The sequence below is a fragment of the Urocitellus parryii genome, chromosome 10 (genome assembly GCF_045843805.1).
Source record: "Urocitellus parryii isolate mUroPar1 chromosome 10, mUroPar1.hap1, whole genome shotgun sequence".
Lineage (NCBI taxonomy): Eukaryota > Metazoa > Chordata > Mammalia > Rodentia > Sciuridae > Urocitellus > Urocitellus parryii.
Window position 1 is genome coordinate 105,728,826 of NC_135540.1, and position 18,771 is coordinate 105,747,596.

General features: G+C 32.5%; 1 protein-coding gene across 8 annotated transcripts in view; it reads right to left on the reverse strand.

Moving 5' to 3' along the window:
* The window catches only part of Fip1l1 (factor interacting with PAPOLA and CPSF1), a 68,031-nt gene that overhangs the window by 43,701 nt on the left and 5,559 nt on the right, over positions 1 to 18,771 (reverse strand). For 4 of the 8 annotated variants that reach the window (XM_077803573.1, XM_077803570.1, XM_077803571.1 and 1 more), the window contains 6 exons: positions 17,810 to 17,913; positions 12,176 to 12,240; positions 11,594 to 11,701; positions 10,926 to 11,056; positions 10,577 to 10,645; positions 4,778 to 4,887 (listed from right to left, as the gene is read on the reverse strand). In XM_077803573.1, coding sequence (XP_077659699.1) covers positions 4,778 to 4,887; positions 10,577 to 10,645; positions 10,926 to 11,056; positions 11,594 to 11,701; positions 12,176 to 12,240; positions 17,810 to 17,913 — 587 coding nt within the window. The remainder of the gene's footprint in view (positions 1 to 4,777; positions 4,888 to 10,576; positions 10,646 to 10,925; positions 11,057 to 11,593; positions 11,702 to 12,175; positions 12,241 to 17,809; positions 17,914 to 18,771) is intronic. The other 4 variants (XM_026385522.1, XM_077803572.1, XM_026385505.1 and 1 more) reach the window with 1 other exon arrangement.

Below are 18,771 nucleotides of genomic sequence, written 5' to 3' on the forward strand. Positions count from 1 at the left end.
TACATGCTCTCTTACACATAAAAAAAGAATTAATAAACCGAAGAGATAGTAAGTGAGGTAGATGGGAAACCTCATTTTAAAAGTAGAATGCCAACTAATAAATATGAAGAGAAATAGTTAGATAATCATTTGTAATCACTATTTAAGCCAATACAGTAGTAACTGATTAAAATGAAAACCATCAATGGATGCTAAAATTCTTGGGAAGTTTGTAAAGGAATGAGGTATTTACACCCAGTTTCCCCACAAAATTATTAAATACAAAGGGGGGAAATAGCAACTGTGAAGTGCTGCAATCTGAAGGGTGCCACCCACAAGGTTATCATCACTAGTAAAATAATGGGTCAAAGTGATATGTATTCCCAAGAAATGCACTGGAAATGACACAACATCACTTACATATTACTACTGTGCCAAAAGCAAAACCTAAATCTAATAATGAGGAGACATGAGACAAACCCAGATTGAAGGATCATCTGTGAAACAACTGAATTGTACTCTTCTAAAATTCAATACCACAATATAAATAATGAAAGGCTGAACAGCTTTTCCAGATTAGAAAAGAATAAAGAGATAAAAGAATTAAATATAATGAATGATCCCAGACTGAATTCTAACTCCAGGAGGAAAGGAAAGAACTGCAATAAAGGGCTTATTGGAATAATTGGTAAAATTTATAACCTATATAGATAAAATTATTATTAAAATTTTCTCACTTTGATAACTGTGCCCTATGATTATGTAACAGAATGTCCTTACTCTTAAGGAAAACATGCAGAAATATTTAGGGATAGAGGGAAGTAAAGCTCACAATTAACATGCAAAAGGTTCAGAAGAAAAATGCTTCTGAGAAATTAAAGCAAGTATGACAACATGTTAGTACTGGTGAATCTGTGTATATGGAAGTTTTTTGTATTTTTCTTCCAACTCCTTGGAATTTTGAACTTTTGTCAAAAAATATTAAGAAAATAAAAATGAAGAAGGTAAAACAGGGACTTTCAGGAGAATGGTAACATTCTATTTATTGATCTACATAATGATTTTCATGAGTATGTTCAGTTTGTGAAAACTTACTAAGCTGTAAATTGTTAATGTCACTTTTCTGTATGTATGTACTTCAAAAGAGGTAAATAATACAAAACCTTTTGAAGATCAAGAAGAATTTCTAATATATTAAATATTATTAACCTTTCACTAAAGTGTAACAATTTGCTGGGCAGGATAAGAAACTAGAAACCCAGTACTTCTTCAGATAAGGTACCAAAAATTTTCTTTAATAAGGTTCTATGCAAGCATATCAACATCTATAAGTTTGTAGGCAATCTAAGATTTTAGCAATGGAAATATAGAAATTACATCAACAGTGCAGCTAATTACTCAAATGCCTATTTTGTAGCCTCTACTATGTTTTAATAAATGACATTATCCTCTTCTCTCTAAAGTCAATAAAATCTTATTTTCAAAGATTTTATCCAATCTCCACAAATACGAATAAAAATTATATTAATTTTTTTAAAAAAATATTTCACATTGACTAGAAAATATCCTTTTGGTCAACTGAAGATAAATCCAGAAAGCAATTTTTCTAGTAAATAGTGTCCTTTATACACAAAAGTGACAGCATTGATATGCAAGGTAATTTTAGTTTCTACAGGTTGCAGAGATAAATTATTCACTTTTTCTTTAGTCATGATGGGCCTGCTAATTTTTCCATTCTTTCTTTACCTACTTTTTATTTGTTCCTTGCCCATCTGTGTTCTCCCATCTCTCCTTACTGTCTCCATCTCTACTTAGATCCATGGTCCATCATTATTATCAACCCCTTGAGTACCTGCTCAGTACATGTTTACCTGGTACAACCTACACTCTTGTGAGAAAACTCTAGCTTCGCTGGGCACAGTGGAGCATGCCTGTAATCCCAATGGCTTGGGAGGCTGAGGCAGGAGGATTATGAGTTCAAAGTCAGCCTTGGCAAAAGAGAGGCACTAAGAACTCAGTGAGACCCTGTCTCTCAATAAAATATAAAATAGGGTTAGGGATGTGGCTCAGTGACAGAGAACCCGCGAGTTCAATACCTAGCAGCCTAGCTACTCCTCAACACATACTTGAAAAAGATGAGAGAAATAACTTTTCCCATTTCCATTATCCACCTACTTACATGCAATGGGGCCCTGTATCCTACTTTCTCTCCTGTTTTGAGTAAATTGTCTGTTGTCCATGCTCCTACTTAAGGATAACTTCAGCATATTATAGTCCATGCCTTCTGGACTGTGTTACAACAACTGACCCCTTCTCACTTGTTGCTTGATCAATTTCTCCTCTAGTAACTCAACCCCTAAGTATACAAAATGCTCTAATGACTTTCACCATGAAACACCTCCTGATGCCACACTTCCCTTCAAATACTGTTCCATTTCTTGGCACTGGCCCCCACTGAAAAAATTAGAAGTCTTGAAAATTTTTTAAGATTTTTTTTCTAACTCCTCTACTCCCATTTTCTCTTAAGTCCATTCTAATTCTAGTCTTTTAACTTTACCTTGAATGGCTGAAAGTGATCCCAGTCAGGATCACCAATGACCTTCACATATAAAAATCTAATAGTTATTCTCAATCTTCCTTTTCTTAATTTTTGGTAGTTGATCATTTCTTTTTAAAACACACCCTTTTCTTTGGGTTTTCTTCAATAGTCATTCTTCTTTGTCCTTTCTCACTGAGTTCCTTTATTTTTCTAACCCACACAGGAATACCTCAAAGTTCTGTTCTCTTACTCTCTATTGATACTTCTTTTATGCTCAAATTCCATTTCATAGCTTCATTTACTACTGAACAGTGTTCATCTCAAGTTGATATCTCTAGCCAATACTTCTCCCCTGTACTCCAAACCCACATATCCGATTTCCCACTCACATTTTTATTTGTATGCTGAAAGAGCATCTCAGTTTTATTATGCTCTAAACTGAACTTTTAGTCTTCCCCTTCTGAAGTCACTCCTTCAGTAATCTTTTCTGTTTCCATAAAAAGGACTCCATTATTCCACTTGAGTAGGGCAAAAACCTTGTATTCATGCTTGATTTATTTTTCTCTAAAATCTATACATAATCCATCAAAACAGGCTACTAGTGTAGTTTTTGAAATATAGCCAGTATTTGACTATTTCTCCCCACTATCATGAAAGTCCAAATCACAACTCTCTCGTTTTAATAACTGCTGTTAACTTCCCAACTGGACCATTTCCTCCCTTAATTACTCTATAGGATGTTCATAGTAAAATAGCTCAACAGAGAATTAACACCTAAATAAGATTATCTAATTGTTCCATTCAAAATCTGACAATGGCTTCCCATTTATTTCAATGACAAAAAAGCCAAAGCTCTTATAATGGGATAAGGTCTTATATAATCTGACCTAAATTTAAACAATAAACAAAAAGCAATGTACAGAAAACCTGCTAATTATTTTTAAATAGTTTAATTATAACAGCAAACATCAACAGCATATTTTTTATGTACCACACTCTGTTCTGAAATACATTACATAAATGAATGCATTTAACATATACAGCTATGTAATGAAGGAAGTGTTATTATAGTATTTTATAGATTAGGAAATCCAAGCCTAAAACAATGTGGGAGTTTGCCCAGAGACATACAACTATTAAGTTTCAGAGACAGAATTTGAACCCTTAAAGTATAACTCCATATGCCAAGCTCATAACACTATACTACAAAACATCAGCAACTCAATGAATGAAAATTGATTCCCTTAAAAAAAAAAAAGAGGAAGATCTAAAGGAATACTATGAATTACAAAAATCAATATCCTTTAGCTATCATAAGTTCTTATCAATCTATGAGATTGCATTTAGTTTAAATAATCACATTTGAATGTGTCAATGACAATCCATAAAAATTTTGGACCACTGATATGTAATTTTGGCTAAAATCAAAAATCTGTACCTAAGGGTTAAACTATATACTCCCATAAGGTTTCTTCCTGCATTAGTATATTATTAAGTATAATAATTTGACAATAAAAAATTATACAATTAAAAACAGAAAGCTGTACAAAATAAATTTAAACAAGTAACACAAATAGTAAGTAACTTGGCTGAGAACTAGAAATTGCTGGGTTCCAGGCCCAGATTTCAGACACGTTTATCTAACCTAAGATTGAACTGCCAGCATCATCAAACTTCTCAAGCCTTAGCCTATCCTTTGCCCTTATCCTTGTAATGGAGAAACAGATAAAACATTTGTCACAATTGAGTAAAAAGGACATTTTCCACGTTTGCAAGTTATATCTTGTACTTTGTGAACTAAAGGAACAAAATTAGCTAAAGGAACAAAATTAGGTACTGGCACTAAAATCAAAGGGGAAAAAAATGCTTTTAATTTGAAAGATGTCTAGAATGAAATTTCTACCACCTCTTTTACTAAGATCAGCAAAACCCTTAGATGTAGGAAGCCAAATATCTTTAAAAATAACATGCACAGACAATAGCAAGATCATTTTTATCATCCTTACTAAGATTACTATCTTTATATATACACATAACTATATACTGTGCTTCATTTCTTGCTTACCCAGGTTTTCTCTTACTTCTTCCAGATGCAATACCATCCAGAAGATATTTTCACAAAGAATTCATTTTGAACTACAAAGTTCCAGTTTTTGTTGGTAGAACACTGGGAAACTAACTTTATACTTAATACAGCACAAATTAAATATAAAAGACACCAATGCCTTACAATAATTGAGTTACAACTCTTCTACTAACCTGCTTGGTGGGAGTCCAGTCTTGAACAAAGATGGAGGAGAAGTAAACTCGGCTTTTGTAGATGGAAGTGCTGTTTCTTTCTCTGAATTTCCAGTTCTGCCCTGCTGTACCTTTAAACAAAAACAAAAACATTAAAGAAAATTAGCTTATTTAATATAAAACACAAAATACTTAAGGTGTTAAATTTATAACATTTATAAATTTATAAATGTTATATGAAGTTACATATAAAAATTTTTATGGCTGAATATTTATTAAAATTAACTTCTTTATTAGTCTTAAGTGAAAGGCATCAAGATGGATTATGGGATCAAAATGTTCCAACTACTAAAATGTTAATTTTGTCACATAGATGCTCAAGAAATTAAAACTCTTTGGAACTTTCACAAATTATTTCTGATCTACAATAAATGAGTTCAAAATACTCAGTATAACTCCATTTGTCAGAGTTCAAGAAAGGCCTTGAAGAATTTTTTCCATCTGTGTTCACTATCCTCATTCAAAACAATTAGTGGCCATTTTAGCCATTCTGACCATTTTCTATTTAGATTTGCTGCAACATAAATACAAATAATCTGCCCCTAATCCATACCATTTCTTCAATTTTCCCATCACATTGTCAGTACCACCATCTGCCAGTTCTGTAGATCTAAAAACTTATCATCAATCTTCTGTCTCCTTCATACTTCTTCAGTCTCTATACTTATTTCCAAACCAGGTATCCATTTAGTCTATTATTTGTCAAAGATTTGTCTGCCCATGCTTTCTGCTTCCATCAGATCCTCTGAATATGGTCTAGTTATACTCCTCTATGTCTATGCTCTTTTGCTTTTATCTCAATTTCTATCTTAAAATAATCATCAAATTATTAAATTTAATCAAAGTTGCCCTCCATTTAAATAACATCACAATATATCGCAGGCCCTAAATTCTATGGTTTTCTTTCCATTTAAATTCAGCATCGCTGTCCTTTCCCAAAGGCAAAGATAAGAGAATCTCAGATATTTGACTCTAATATATTTGAACCATTGATTTGATTCCAAAGGTCATTATGTGGAAAAAAAAAATCTTGCTTTAAGCCATTACAGTTAAATCACTTATTAATTACATTAAAAAGCACCCAATACGTCTATTTAAAATGTACTGATCCTAAGGAGATAAGGATCAACACTAAGGCAATGGAGACAGAAAAACTGAAGTAGAACTGACAGGCATGTGACAAGTAAAACTGATAGGATTTGGTGACTGGAAAACAGAACATAATTCATTCACCATTTATTAACCACAAAACACATACTATATACCAGTAGCTGAGACATCAGAGAAAAATACAATGTATCTCAAACCTCAGGGAAAAACAGACCCCAAAATATGCAATATATAAATGCTATGAAAAATACAGACAAAGATGCTATGGAAACAATTTTAAAAAATGCATTGCTCTGCTTAGGGATGTCAGGAATACTCAGACTTGACATAATAGTGCTAATGAACACAAATAATTTATATGCAACATCTGACTTGTCTAATTGACATCTCGAAGATGCCTTGGCCAAAAAACTATTGATTTTCCCCAATCTGATCCTATCTGAGTCTTCCTCAGATAAACAAATGGCTCTATCATCATACGTTTCTATCATAAATTACTCAAGGAAAACAAACACCTAAGTATTAACTATATGTCAGTATACAATATGTCAACTTAACCTTTACAACATATACAAAAATCCCACCATTTATTATAAAGCCCTCTCCACTTAAATAACATCACAGTATATCTTAGGCCCTAAATTCTATGGTCCTCTTTCCATCTAAATTCAGCATCACTGTCCTTTCCCAAAGGCAAGGACCAAGAGAATCTTAAAAAAATCTTGCTTTTTTACAGTTAGATCACTTATTAATTATACTAAATAGTGCCCAACATGTCTATTTGCCCCCAAGTCAAACCCACCAATATAATCTCAGCCATTCTGCTACGTGAACTTGTCTCACCACTTTCTCCTCTCTAAAATCCATCCTCCATACATAGCCAAAGCAATCTATTAAAATATAAGTTTAAATCAACTAATGTCTCTTCACTGCTCAGAACTGTCCAAGTTTCCTATTGCAACTAGGGGGGAAAAAAAAAATCAATGTCTTGGCAGCCTACAAGGACTACTTGGCATGGGCCCTGTTTACTACTCTGACATTGTTTTCCTCTATTCTTCCCCAACTGATCTTTACTATGTCCAGTCATATGGTCTTTTTTTCTTGTCCTTTTTAACATATAAGCTACTGATTTGTCAGGCTTTTTTTTTTAATGTTTTTAATTGTAGCTGAATACAATACTTTTATTTATTTTTTATGTGGTGCTAAGGATGGAACCCAGTGCCTTACACATGCTAGACAAGTGCTCTACCACTGAGCTACAACCCCAGCCTCCCAGGGTTTTTATACTACATGCTCTCTCTATAGAACTCATGGCTTTCTCCTTCCTATCTCTGATCTTTGGTTTCACTTTCTGTATTTTCATTTACCACTTGTCAAAAGCAGACCAAAAATATTAAATGAAAAATTCCAAAATAAAAAATTTGTAAGTTAAACAGTGCAATGACAGTAGCATAATAAAATCCTGAACATTCTAACTTCATCCCACATAGGATATGAATAATCCCTTTGTCTAGTACATCCTGTCTGTGCTACCTGTACATTAAACATTTAGCCGTCTGGAACACTGGAAAGACTTTGGTGGTATCATAGTTCTTATGTTCCTAACCCTTATTTTACTCAATAATAGTCCCCAAGAACAAGAGTAGTGATACTGGCAATTTGGATATGCAAAGAGAAGCTGTAAAGTGCTTCCATTAAATGAAAAGGTAAATGTTCTAGATTCAGTAAGCAAAGAAAAAACAAGTATGCTGAAGTTACTAAGATCTACAATATAGTAAGATATATTTTGAGAGACGCCATTCACATAATTTTTATTACAATATATTGTTATCATTCTATTTTATTATTGTTTAGCTCTTCCTAATTCACACATTAAACATTATCATGGGTATGTATGGAAACTTATAATACCCAAAAGGTCTTGCAATGTGTTCCTTCAGATATGGGAGGATTCCTGTCTTATTCAATTAGCTCGTTAAGAGTGGCCTTCCCTAACCACTCCCAATCATTTTTGTTTTCCCATAGAATTTCTTACTAGTATCATTACCTGAAAGTATCTTGTTTTGTTTATGATTACTGTCTACTGCCAGTTTACAGAATCTCTGAAGACATGGACTATGTATAACAAATCTGTATCTAAAGTAACTAGAGATCAGTATCTGGTGTTCAATAAGAACTCTAATAAATGTTTGACTCTGGGGCTTAGTTTAAATATCACTTCCTCAAATTCCTTCAAAAGATATGGAGTTTATAACCAATGTAATTTTGGCTGGGTGACTCCAGAGTATGAGGCAGAAAATCACAAGCTCAAGACCAGCCTAAGCAACTTACTCAGATCTTGGCTCCAAAATAAAACAAAGGGCTGGGGAGGTAGTTCATTTAAAATCTATACACCAGAAAAGTTAAATATTCACCCAAATGATGCTACCCAAGTACCAAAAGTTTGGGAATTATTTTTTGAATGTTTCTTTAGTCCATTACAGCATTTTTATAAAAGTTTAATATGAACAATATTTTTAAAAAGAAACTTAGAAAACAGTGGTATACTCAAATAGTAGATTATGCAAAATTATAACTATCAAAAAATTTTATCATGTACAATAAGATGAATGAGAAGTTACACTCCATGTATGATGTATCAAAATGCATTCTACTGTTATGTATAACTAATTAGAACTAAAAAAATATTTTAATAACCTAGGAAAACATTTACCAAATAATGTTAGGGTGAATAAAGGAAAAGGGCAAAGCCATAAATAATCACAATTTGTTTCAATCCACAAGAACAAAAAATTTGGGACAGCAATGACATTTAAGACTTTGAAAAAAGATGAGGAAAATAGTAACTGAGCAGAACAGAAAGCTGAATCCTGAGTTGCTAAGAGAAAGCAAAGACATCCTGATCAGACATGGCAGGACCCAAAAGGCTCAGAAACTGACAACTCCAGCTCCCAGAAGATCTGAATCAGCCAGGCACATATCCTCTAGGCACAATACTGGAATGCCTTCTCTGAAAAGTCATATTATCACAAAAATAAGGCGGGGGGGGGGGGGGAGGAAGCAAACAATCTAAAGATACTAACATGAAAAAAACTTAATCCTACAAGAACTTCCAGTTGACTTTTAGCAGCCCACTCTTAAACAATCGAATGGCCAACAATCAATAAACATTTGAGAAAAGTCCAAGTCAGAAGTCAATAATAACATCAAAAACCAACTTGAAGAAAACAAACTATTCAGAAAAAAAAAAAACTAACACAAGCATAAGCATAATCATTAGTATTCGTGGGGGGAGGGGACGCTGCATTACTACAAAAACAATGGGATGCAAACATAATACCAAGTTTCTTGGGAATAAAATATATAACAGCAGGCTTCCATCTGTAAGAGCCATAAGAGCCAGCCCCTATGAATTTTTTCTGTTTTTAAAAGTCTACCATAAAAGAAAACGAAAAAGTACCCGGAAGCTGAGTTTATAACAAGTCTCATTTCTATTAGAAGGAAAAAAGCACCACTGCAAACAATCAAGATAATTAAGACAACTTTTCTATCTCATCTTCATAATCAAGTATAACAAAATATTCAATGCCTAAGAAGACAACATTACCAAAAAGAAATTGATGACCCTTTAAAATATGGTAGGTCTTATCAAGTACTTTCAAAATATTTGCAACAGAACAAGAACCAAATACTTACCCATAGTAGGATGTAAATTTAAAATTTGATTCTCTATATAGAACTGTGCCCAGCAGAGCAACTACATCTGCAGATATAGCACATGCGTTGCATAAGGCAGTATTTTGGTAGACAGCGCTGCAGTCTCAAAAGGGGCAGAGTTCATTTGCAGATCATAAGTTTCCTAAGTATTTTTGCCAGTCTAAAAGCCACTCCAAATCTTTATCACACTGTCGCCCAATGTTAAGAATCAAATATTAAGGGAAAGGAAGAAAAGACTACCCAACCGAATTTCAATGAAAATATAATATTCACTTTTGAACTGGGTATGAGCCTACCATGGCATGGAGAAGCCAGAAGACAGAGTTGATATCTAAAGTAGTAATATCATCCTTCAAGTTTCTCACATAAACCGACTCCTTTTAAGTATTAATTTTAAAAATCAAGGCTTTATCCCTTTTGTTGAGATCTTAGAGACTCTCAGATAATGTGTAAAACTCTTGAAAAACACCTTGATCTACAAGAGACATCACACCAACAATTTCAGTGTCATACAGATAGAAAACACCATGGCACCATTCTTAACCTTTTTTTTTTAAAGAAAATTAGGAAAAATAAGCCTCTAATTCTGCATATAAAAATTAGAGCATGAACTACAAAACAAAATGATAGCTTACCCTGTTACCATGAACTTTCATCTCCTATAAATAAACATGTGCTGTACTCAAAATAAAACCACAAAATACAGTGAAGAATAGTTTAACTTGGCATTTGTTAGTAACGATAGGCTATAAATTCACATGCTTGCAAAAGTGGAGATAAACAACAATCAGCAAATTTGTAAGTCACCGGGAAGCTGAAGGTTTGGGAAAAAAGATAGCTATTTCTACTTTAAATTTCACCCTTCAATAGTGGTATGGAGCAGACTCAAGAACAAAAAATGAGAGCAACCAAGGATAATTTACTAAAATTCACCTTAAAAAGACTGAATCTGCCATCTTGCATCTCTGCACCTGGTGTAACTTCCATAGTACAGTCTTCGGCCTAAGTTAGATAACATATTCCCCATTAAGTTACCACACAAATTTTAATTGATAGGCCATATAAAGACAAACTAGCTGTAGCTAGTTTGTGACTTGAAACTAAGAACAAAAATAATCATTAATAAGAAACTCTGAAAAGGAAGAAAAACAGGGAAGAGAATGAAAATTTTAAACTATCCATGTAGCATTTAACCACCTTCATAGGGAAAATGTGACTTATTTGGGGAGTAAAAGTGGGACAGTAAAAAAGGTAGGCATATTCTGGAATATTTACTAATTACCGTAATTTTATTTGTAGTAGAAGTAACTGGTATAACTTCAAGTCCCATTCGTATCCTCTTTTGTTTTTCACAGTAAGCTTTCCAAGTATCTTCATTGAACCCATAATTAAAGTAATCAGAAAGATCAGCACCTAAAAACAAAAAATATTTTTAGTGTGCAAATATTTAAATGCTATACAGCAGCAAAAATACAATGACCTGGGCTGGGATTCTAGCTCAGTGGTAGAGCATATGCTTTGCATGTGTGAGGCAAGGGATTTGATCCTCAGCATCATATCAAAATAAATAAAGGTATTGTGGCCATCTACAACTAAAAATATATTTTTTAAAAAATACAATGAAGTACTGAAACATAAATTTTAGCATTCTAGCAGTCTTACCACCCCTTCTAATTCTACTAGTTCTCAAAATTACCACCATAAAACAAAGACTACAAAACATTTTGATCAAAATTATTTGGCATTATAATAAACATGCATGTCAACATTTATAGTTATGCTAGACCGCAGGCAGATTTAATAATACAAGTCTTTATTACTCATCATTTGCTTAACACAATAAAAATAACCTTGAAAAAACAATAACCTAAGTTGATACTCAAAATTACTTTACTGATAACATCAAACGATACATTTTTTTTAAATCAACATAATACACAATAATCTCACCAGGTTTACGCCACGGTTTATCTTCAAAGGAATCCAAATCTACCTCCAAGAGTGGAACTCCATTAATACTTCCAGGTGCATCAAGATCTACTCCTTTGACCTTTGTTCCTATTTCACAGAAATATAAAATGGTAAAGGAGCTACATTAGCAAAAAGATGGGAGATACCATAGACCAACAGAAAACACTTGCACCTTTTTATACTCCTGGCACAAAAAAATGGCAGAAGTTCCAAACAAACATTAAAATAATGTTCAACATAAAAAAAAAAAATTAGATGACCTCAAGCTTTATGATAAGATTCACTAGATGAAAAGCTTAGGGACTTATTACTTATAAGGAATTACTATACTAATAGGAAGTAATATAACATAAATTTCCATTTTGAAATCACTATTTTGTATAGCCTAGGAGTAAAGAAAAGTTTTACTTTTGCTAAAAGTTGTAAAATAAGTCAAAGAAAAAATAAATGACAACTATATAGTCAGGACAGCCTAAAATGTTTGCCATTTGGTCCTTTACAGAAAAAGTTTGCAAATGTGACTTACTTTCCTACTGATACAACTGCAAATATAAATTTTACCTGTAGTTCCATAAACTCTTCCCCCTGTCTTGATATTAAGATTTACAGGTGCTGTACCATAACTCCTAAAAAACAAAATAAAAATTATACTGAGAAACAAAGTACACACACCAATATTTAATGTGTTATGTACCCACATAAGCTGACAGACTCAAAACATTTTAGAAAACACTTTATAATAATTTAAATAAATCTGTCACTTGCTTAAGAAAAGACACAGAAAAAATTTTCATACATATCTGATTTGTTTCCATCTCAAAAATTTCCCTGCCACTAAGTCGATATCCTATTATTACAAACTTTACCAGAAATTTGGCTGGGAAGCAAAGAATAGTGTATATGCCTTTGTTTAATTCTCTTGTCTCCTAGTTTTATTTAACATATAGCAATTCTGATAGAGTGAAATTTCTCCATCTTGTTCCTAAAGCCAGTGGTCATAAGATAAATGAAAATAAAATAATAAAAAAATTTAGTGCTTTCCACATTTTGTACTGTTGATAAAACCTCTTTCAAATGCTCACATATTTTGTCATAAAAATGAGTACATTTATATGGAATTTTAAAATGAGTATGCCCCAGCACGTTGGCACATGCCTATAATCCCTGAGTCTCAGAAGTCTGAAGCAGGAGGATTTTAGGTTTCAAGCCAACCACAGCAACTTAGCAAGGCAGTTAGGCAACCTAGTGAGACCTTGTCTCAAAAAATAAAAAGGGCTGGGGATGTGGCTCAGTGGTGAAGCACACTCGAATTCATTCCCTGGTAGTATTAAAAAAAAAAAAAAAAAAAGACTGGGGTAAAAGCAGATCAGGGTCTGCTGGTGGTGGTATGCTTAACGATTGAGAAGGAAAAAGGGGAAAATTTCTGGGATGCTTCTAACATTCCATATGTTGATCTGGGTTGAGGTTACATGAATGTATACATTTCAAAAAATTATTGAACAGCACCTTTTGAAATGTAGTCACACATGTGATATAAAAAGTCAGACTAACCCATATTCAAATACAAGTTCTGTCAACTACTAGTTGTATAACTTTGGCCCAATCTCTCAGACCCTATAAACCTTGTATAAAATTTATGTAAGGTAAGTTTACAATTTTTTCCTTTTCTATATAAAGCATGAAATGTATATAAGCAGAAATATCAAATATACCAACTAAAACAGACTTACATATAGTTGAGGTGGTTAAGGAAAAGGGAATAGAAGAGACTGTAAAGACTCATATTGAACAAAGATATCAGGAAGACTTCTTGTTATAGATAATATCTTAAATGATACATTTTTTTCACATTATATTCAACGTTTATTTAATTTGGTGCTCTTTCCCTCACAGGCTCAACCAAGTCGACTTATGATGACTCATTTCTTTTGATTTGCCTAATAATTATCTGTATCTTTGTCTCCAGTTTACTAAATTTATGGAACTTGGGTTCAGTTACATTAGCAGTTTTATTTTTGGTTTTTATTTTTTTAAAAAGTCCAAATGCAATAAAATATACAAATAATTGTAGCTCCACTGGTATAAATGCAAAAAAGCATAAAGTAGCCCAAATTAAACCGTTACTCTCAAGCAATATTATCATTTACAATTAGCAATGTTTAATCTTCTTTGGCTGATCAATTCATTTCATAAATGTTTACTGAGCATAAAAATAGGCCCAATTGATTTTAGGTTAACGAGGGAGAATGAGGAGCTAGATAAATGTGTTTTCAGTTTTCATGATGCTTATATTTCAACAATCTAAGTTCAGCACAGTAAAGGTAGCTTAGAAACATAATCATTTATGTACAGTATGATGTATAAAATTTCTAGTCAAAGACTAATGCACAAATATCAAGGATTGTCTTTAAACTGTCCTCTAACAGGTTTGCTACAGGAAAAACATTTATAACAGGCTTACCCATAAGTGTTCAATAAATGAACTTCTTTGTTTCCTACGTTCTACCTCTTAAAACATCACTTTTCCTTATTAAGCCACCAAGACTTTAAATCATTATGTGCAAAGGAGCTTAGCTGTAGGGAAAATTGCACTTAAGCAAATCTACACATGTCCCTACTTCCACAAATCTCAGGCTACACCAACTGCTGGATCCACTGGGCTTGCATTTTCTCAAGAATCTTCAAAGTTAATGTCATATAAGTGTATTTCAACCTGATGCTTCCATATGTACTTAATTAACAACTCTAAAAACCTTTAAGTTACTGAGTTGTTGGTCTCTAATTTATCCACAACCAACCAGTAAATCATGGTAATTCTCTTTATCACACTCAAATATACTTTGCTTTCCTATTCATCTCCATACTGTTGCTGCTGGCTTATCAACTCACCTGGACAAGTACATTAGCCAAGTTCTTATCAAATCCATCCCAACTACTGCTACTCAGATTTATCTTTTCACATTTTCTGCCTGCCTAAAAACCTTTACAGGCTTCACAAGGGCAGGGCAAAACTATCCTAATTCCTTTCAAAGGACATTTCAACCATCCCTTTCCTCAACCTTAGCTTCCAATCATGTAGTTCCTCTAAGCCTACTTTGTTTATTTTATTAGCAGTGCCCTCTTTCTAAAACTTATCAAGAATCACTCAAGTAAGTTCAATTGTTACCTCTAGGATAATCTCTTCAAGACCTGAGGCTTTCAGCAACTCTCCCCTCAAAGCTTTCAAATAACTATTATGTGCTTATTTCAGCATTATGTTGCACTGAAAATATCTGCTTACTTATCTGTCTTCCTCCCTACTTCTAGAAAATTTTAAAAAACCTATTAAATTTGTATTTCCATCACCAGTTAATAAATTTAGAAATCAAAAATTGTTGTTTCCTTGTAACTATACCTAAATAGGTAACCTTATCTTTAGGAAAAAAAAAAAATTTCATGTGAATCTTCAACAAGAGTTTTTTTTTTTTTTTTTTGTATCATGACTAAGATAGAAAATGTAAAAACAATGGAATCAACCACTGATGGTTTAATGTTGGCACACTCTATATTACTTTACATAATGCCAAATTATGTCCAAAAAGTTTACTGAATAAATGAACAGATGATTCAGACATAGCTAACAAACTATTTTCCCTTACAAGATAAAGTATTCTAGTTTTAAGATTTATTTTAAACTTTATTTATATGTAGAATGAACTTGTAACAAAAACATGTTACCTTAAAAAATGCTTTTTTTACTTTCTACTTTGCTTTATTTCAGTATCTAGAGATATTTCCCTTGAAAACTGAAAGAAAGCCAGTAAGAAAATAATACTTTGTGCACTGAATTCTTAGAAGCAAATTTAAAAGGCAATTTGTGTTTAAGGGACAATACTAAACTGGTTTAAGTTTCATCTTATAATATTATATTTCCAGATACTAAAGTTAAGCAAACTGCACTCTTCATAAAAGTCTGTAACTTACTTTTGAAATGCATTAAAATAAGTGGACTAACAAATAGATAAAGGTAAGGACAGAAACAAGTATGACTTAATGTAAACATTGCAAAGTGTACATTGTACAGTCTGGGTGATGGGTGAATGTTCAAAGGTCAATTCCTTCCTTCAGGTTTTTGAATATTTGAAAATTTTCATCATCAAATGTTGCAGGGGGAAAAATCTAGAGACAGTGTCAATTTATTCAACAAACATCTACTGAATACTTACTATATATAAGGCAATGTGAGAAAAAGGAAAATCCATAGTACATAATTTCTACTCTAAATGAGTTGATTGTCTAAAAGTGATGAACATATACAAGCATAACTATTAATTCATGAAACTAAGAAGTACTATGAGGAATAAAGTTCTGATAAAGTACTATGAAAATACATGTACATTTAATATTTGCATGCAATTCCTACTAAAAAAGAAAACTGATCACATTCATAATATTAAAAAAAACTGCTACTCAGATTTATCTTACAAATACAAAACAAAAACTGCTACTCAGATTTAACTTACAAATAAGTCAATACAACAAAATCTACTAAATATACAATGATCATCATAATGCAGATAGTAAAAACCTACTGGAACAAAGACCTACTAGTATTGTATTACAGTCCACCGGTAATTATTTACTTTTTCAAGTGGGAATGAGTTTCCAGCATTAATATAAGCAGTTGAGTCTCTTTTCTACCCCGTTTCCTAAAAAGTTGCTAAGATTTTAAACCAAATAGGTAGCTATTATCATAATGCAAAGCTGTCTATGACAATTACTGAATTTCAACATTCAAGTTTCCTGAAATTAAAGATTTTGTAAAAAATGGCTCTACTGAAGAAGTATTAAAAAGTATATATAGATAGATATAGATTCCAGATAAGGCTGCTTAATAAACTAAAGTAAAATTAATGTGGTTATTTTATGTGTCCAACGTACAAGCTTTAGTAATCATATTATGTAGACAATCTGAAAAACAAACAATACTGACTCTTAATTCTACCAGCGTAACTAAAAATCTCAATCTATACTTTAGAGCATTCTCTTTCAATCCTTTCATATTCCTTATGTGCTCAATGAGTCAGGAACAGTCATTTACTTGGTCCAGTTTGTGAAATATAATGGATAATTAATTTGAAAAATAATTACAAAAAACAAAAAGAAATACATTTGATTTTTTTATGTATATATGACAGCAGAATGCATTATAATTCTTATTACACATTTAGAGCACATTTTTTCACATCTCTGGTTGTATACACAATATATTCACACCAACTCGTGTTTTCATACCTGTACTTTGGGTAATAATGGTCATCATGTTCCACCATCATTAATAACCTCATGCCCCCTCCCTTCCCCTCCAACCTCTCTACCCTATCTAGAGTTCGTCTATTCCTCCCATGCTCCAGCTCCCTATCCCACTATGTACCAGCCTCCTTACATCAAAGAAAACATTCAACATTTGGTTTTTTGGGATTGGCTAACTTCACTTAGCATCATCTTCTCCAACTCCATCCATTTACCTGCAAATGCCATGATTTCTCATACACTGTTGGTGGGACTGCAAAAATTAGTGCAGCTAATATGGAAAGCAGTATGGAGATTTCTTGAAAAATTGGAAATGGAACCACTATTTGACCCAGCTATCCCTCTCCTTGGTCTATACCCAAAGGACTTAAAAACAGCATACAGGGACACAGCCACATCAATGTTTAAGCAGCACAATTCACAATAGCTACACTGTGGAACTAACCTAGATGCCCTTCAATAGATGAATGGATAAAAAAATGTGGCATATATACACAATGGAATATTACTCAGCAATAAAAGAATAAAATCATTCGATACAGTTTTTACTAGACAAAAAAAATTAAACCTAAATTAAGATTTGGATAAGTAATAATATGAAAGAATTAATGGCAAATTACAATTCAAAATTTTCCAATTATACCCAACAAATTCACAGCATTCGAATTCTTTTATGAAAATACTTTAAATGCCATGAATCAAAACTTCTGCTTCCATGTAACTAATTAACTTAATCTTTAGGAAAGAAATATCTTCACAGTAAAATTGTAACAAGAGTTCCTTCATATTACATTAAAATAGAAAACGTAAAACAGTGAAATCAACATTGACAACTTGATATAATCACATATATCTTTGCTATACAGCTTTCACATAAATATTACCTAATTAAAAATAACTTACCCATACTGTGGCGCTCCTGTTTTAATATCTCCTATAGTGACATGAACATCATCCTCGTCATCATCACTGTCACTATCACTATCATCTTCTGTCTCAGTCACTTTCTATAACCAACAAACATTTTTAAAATACATTCAATAGTCTACAACAAAATTTTTTTATTTTACTATTTTTACTTGGTCTGTTTTAATAACTACAAATAAAACCATCCTGTTTGAGATATAGTTTTAGAGAAAAAAGTTACAAGCTTATAAAGCTGATATCTGTATTTCAACTCAGTTATAACTTTGGTGTTCTGTACAATAAGTCTTTTTTTCAGCATCACCTTCTCTTGGCAAATAACAACTCATTTTTGTTTTACTATTTATGACTGCCCTTCTTATAAAAAGAATCTAAGGCAAAATAAGAGATCCACAAAATTATTTTTTTAAATATGTTTTTTTAAAAAAATAATTTTTAGTTGTAGTTGGACACAATACCTTTATTTTATTCATTTATTTTTATATGGTGCTGAGGATCGAACCCACGGCCTCACATGTGCTAGGCGAGCACTCTACCGCTGAGCCACAACCCCAGCCCCTTAAAAAGTATTCTTAACAAAAATATGGATAAAAGGAAAATAATTTTAAGATTCAGTGTCAAGCTTAAAAACTACCAAATAGTACAGGAGCAGCTGGATTACTCTTGGCATTCATTTATACCTAAAACGGCTCTTGCCTAAAGATGCTTGAGGGAACTTCTTATTCCGCTGAGTTAAAGTGGGTCCACTTATAAAGGTTTTACTATGGCTCTAAAAGACTATTAAGTCCACAGTTACATAACAGTAAATAAGCATATCACCCAAGCAAAATATTAATATAATGCACAAATATTCTTAAGACCTTCCAAAATACCAATTTGATAGGCATGAAGTCAGGGACCATCACATCTATGGAGAAGAAAAAAAAAAAGGCACTGCTAAA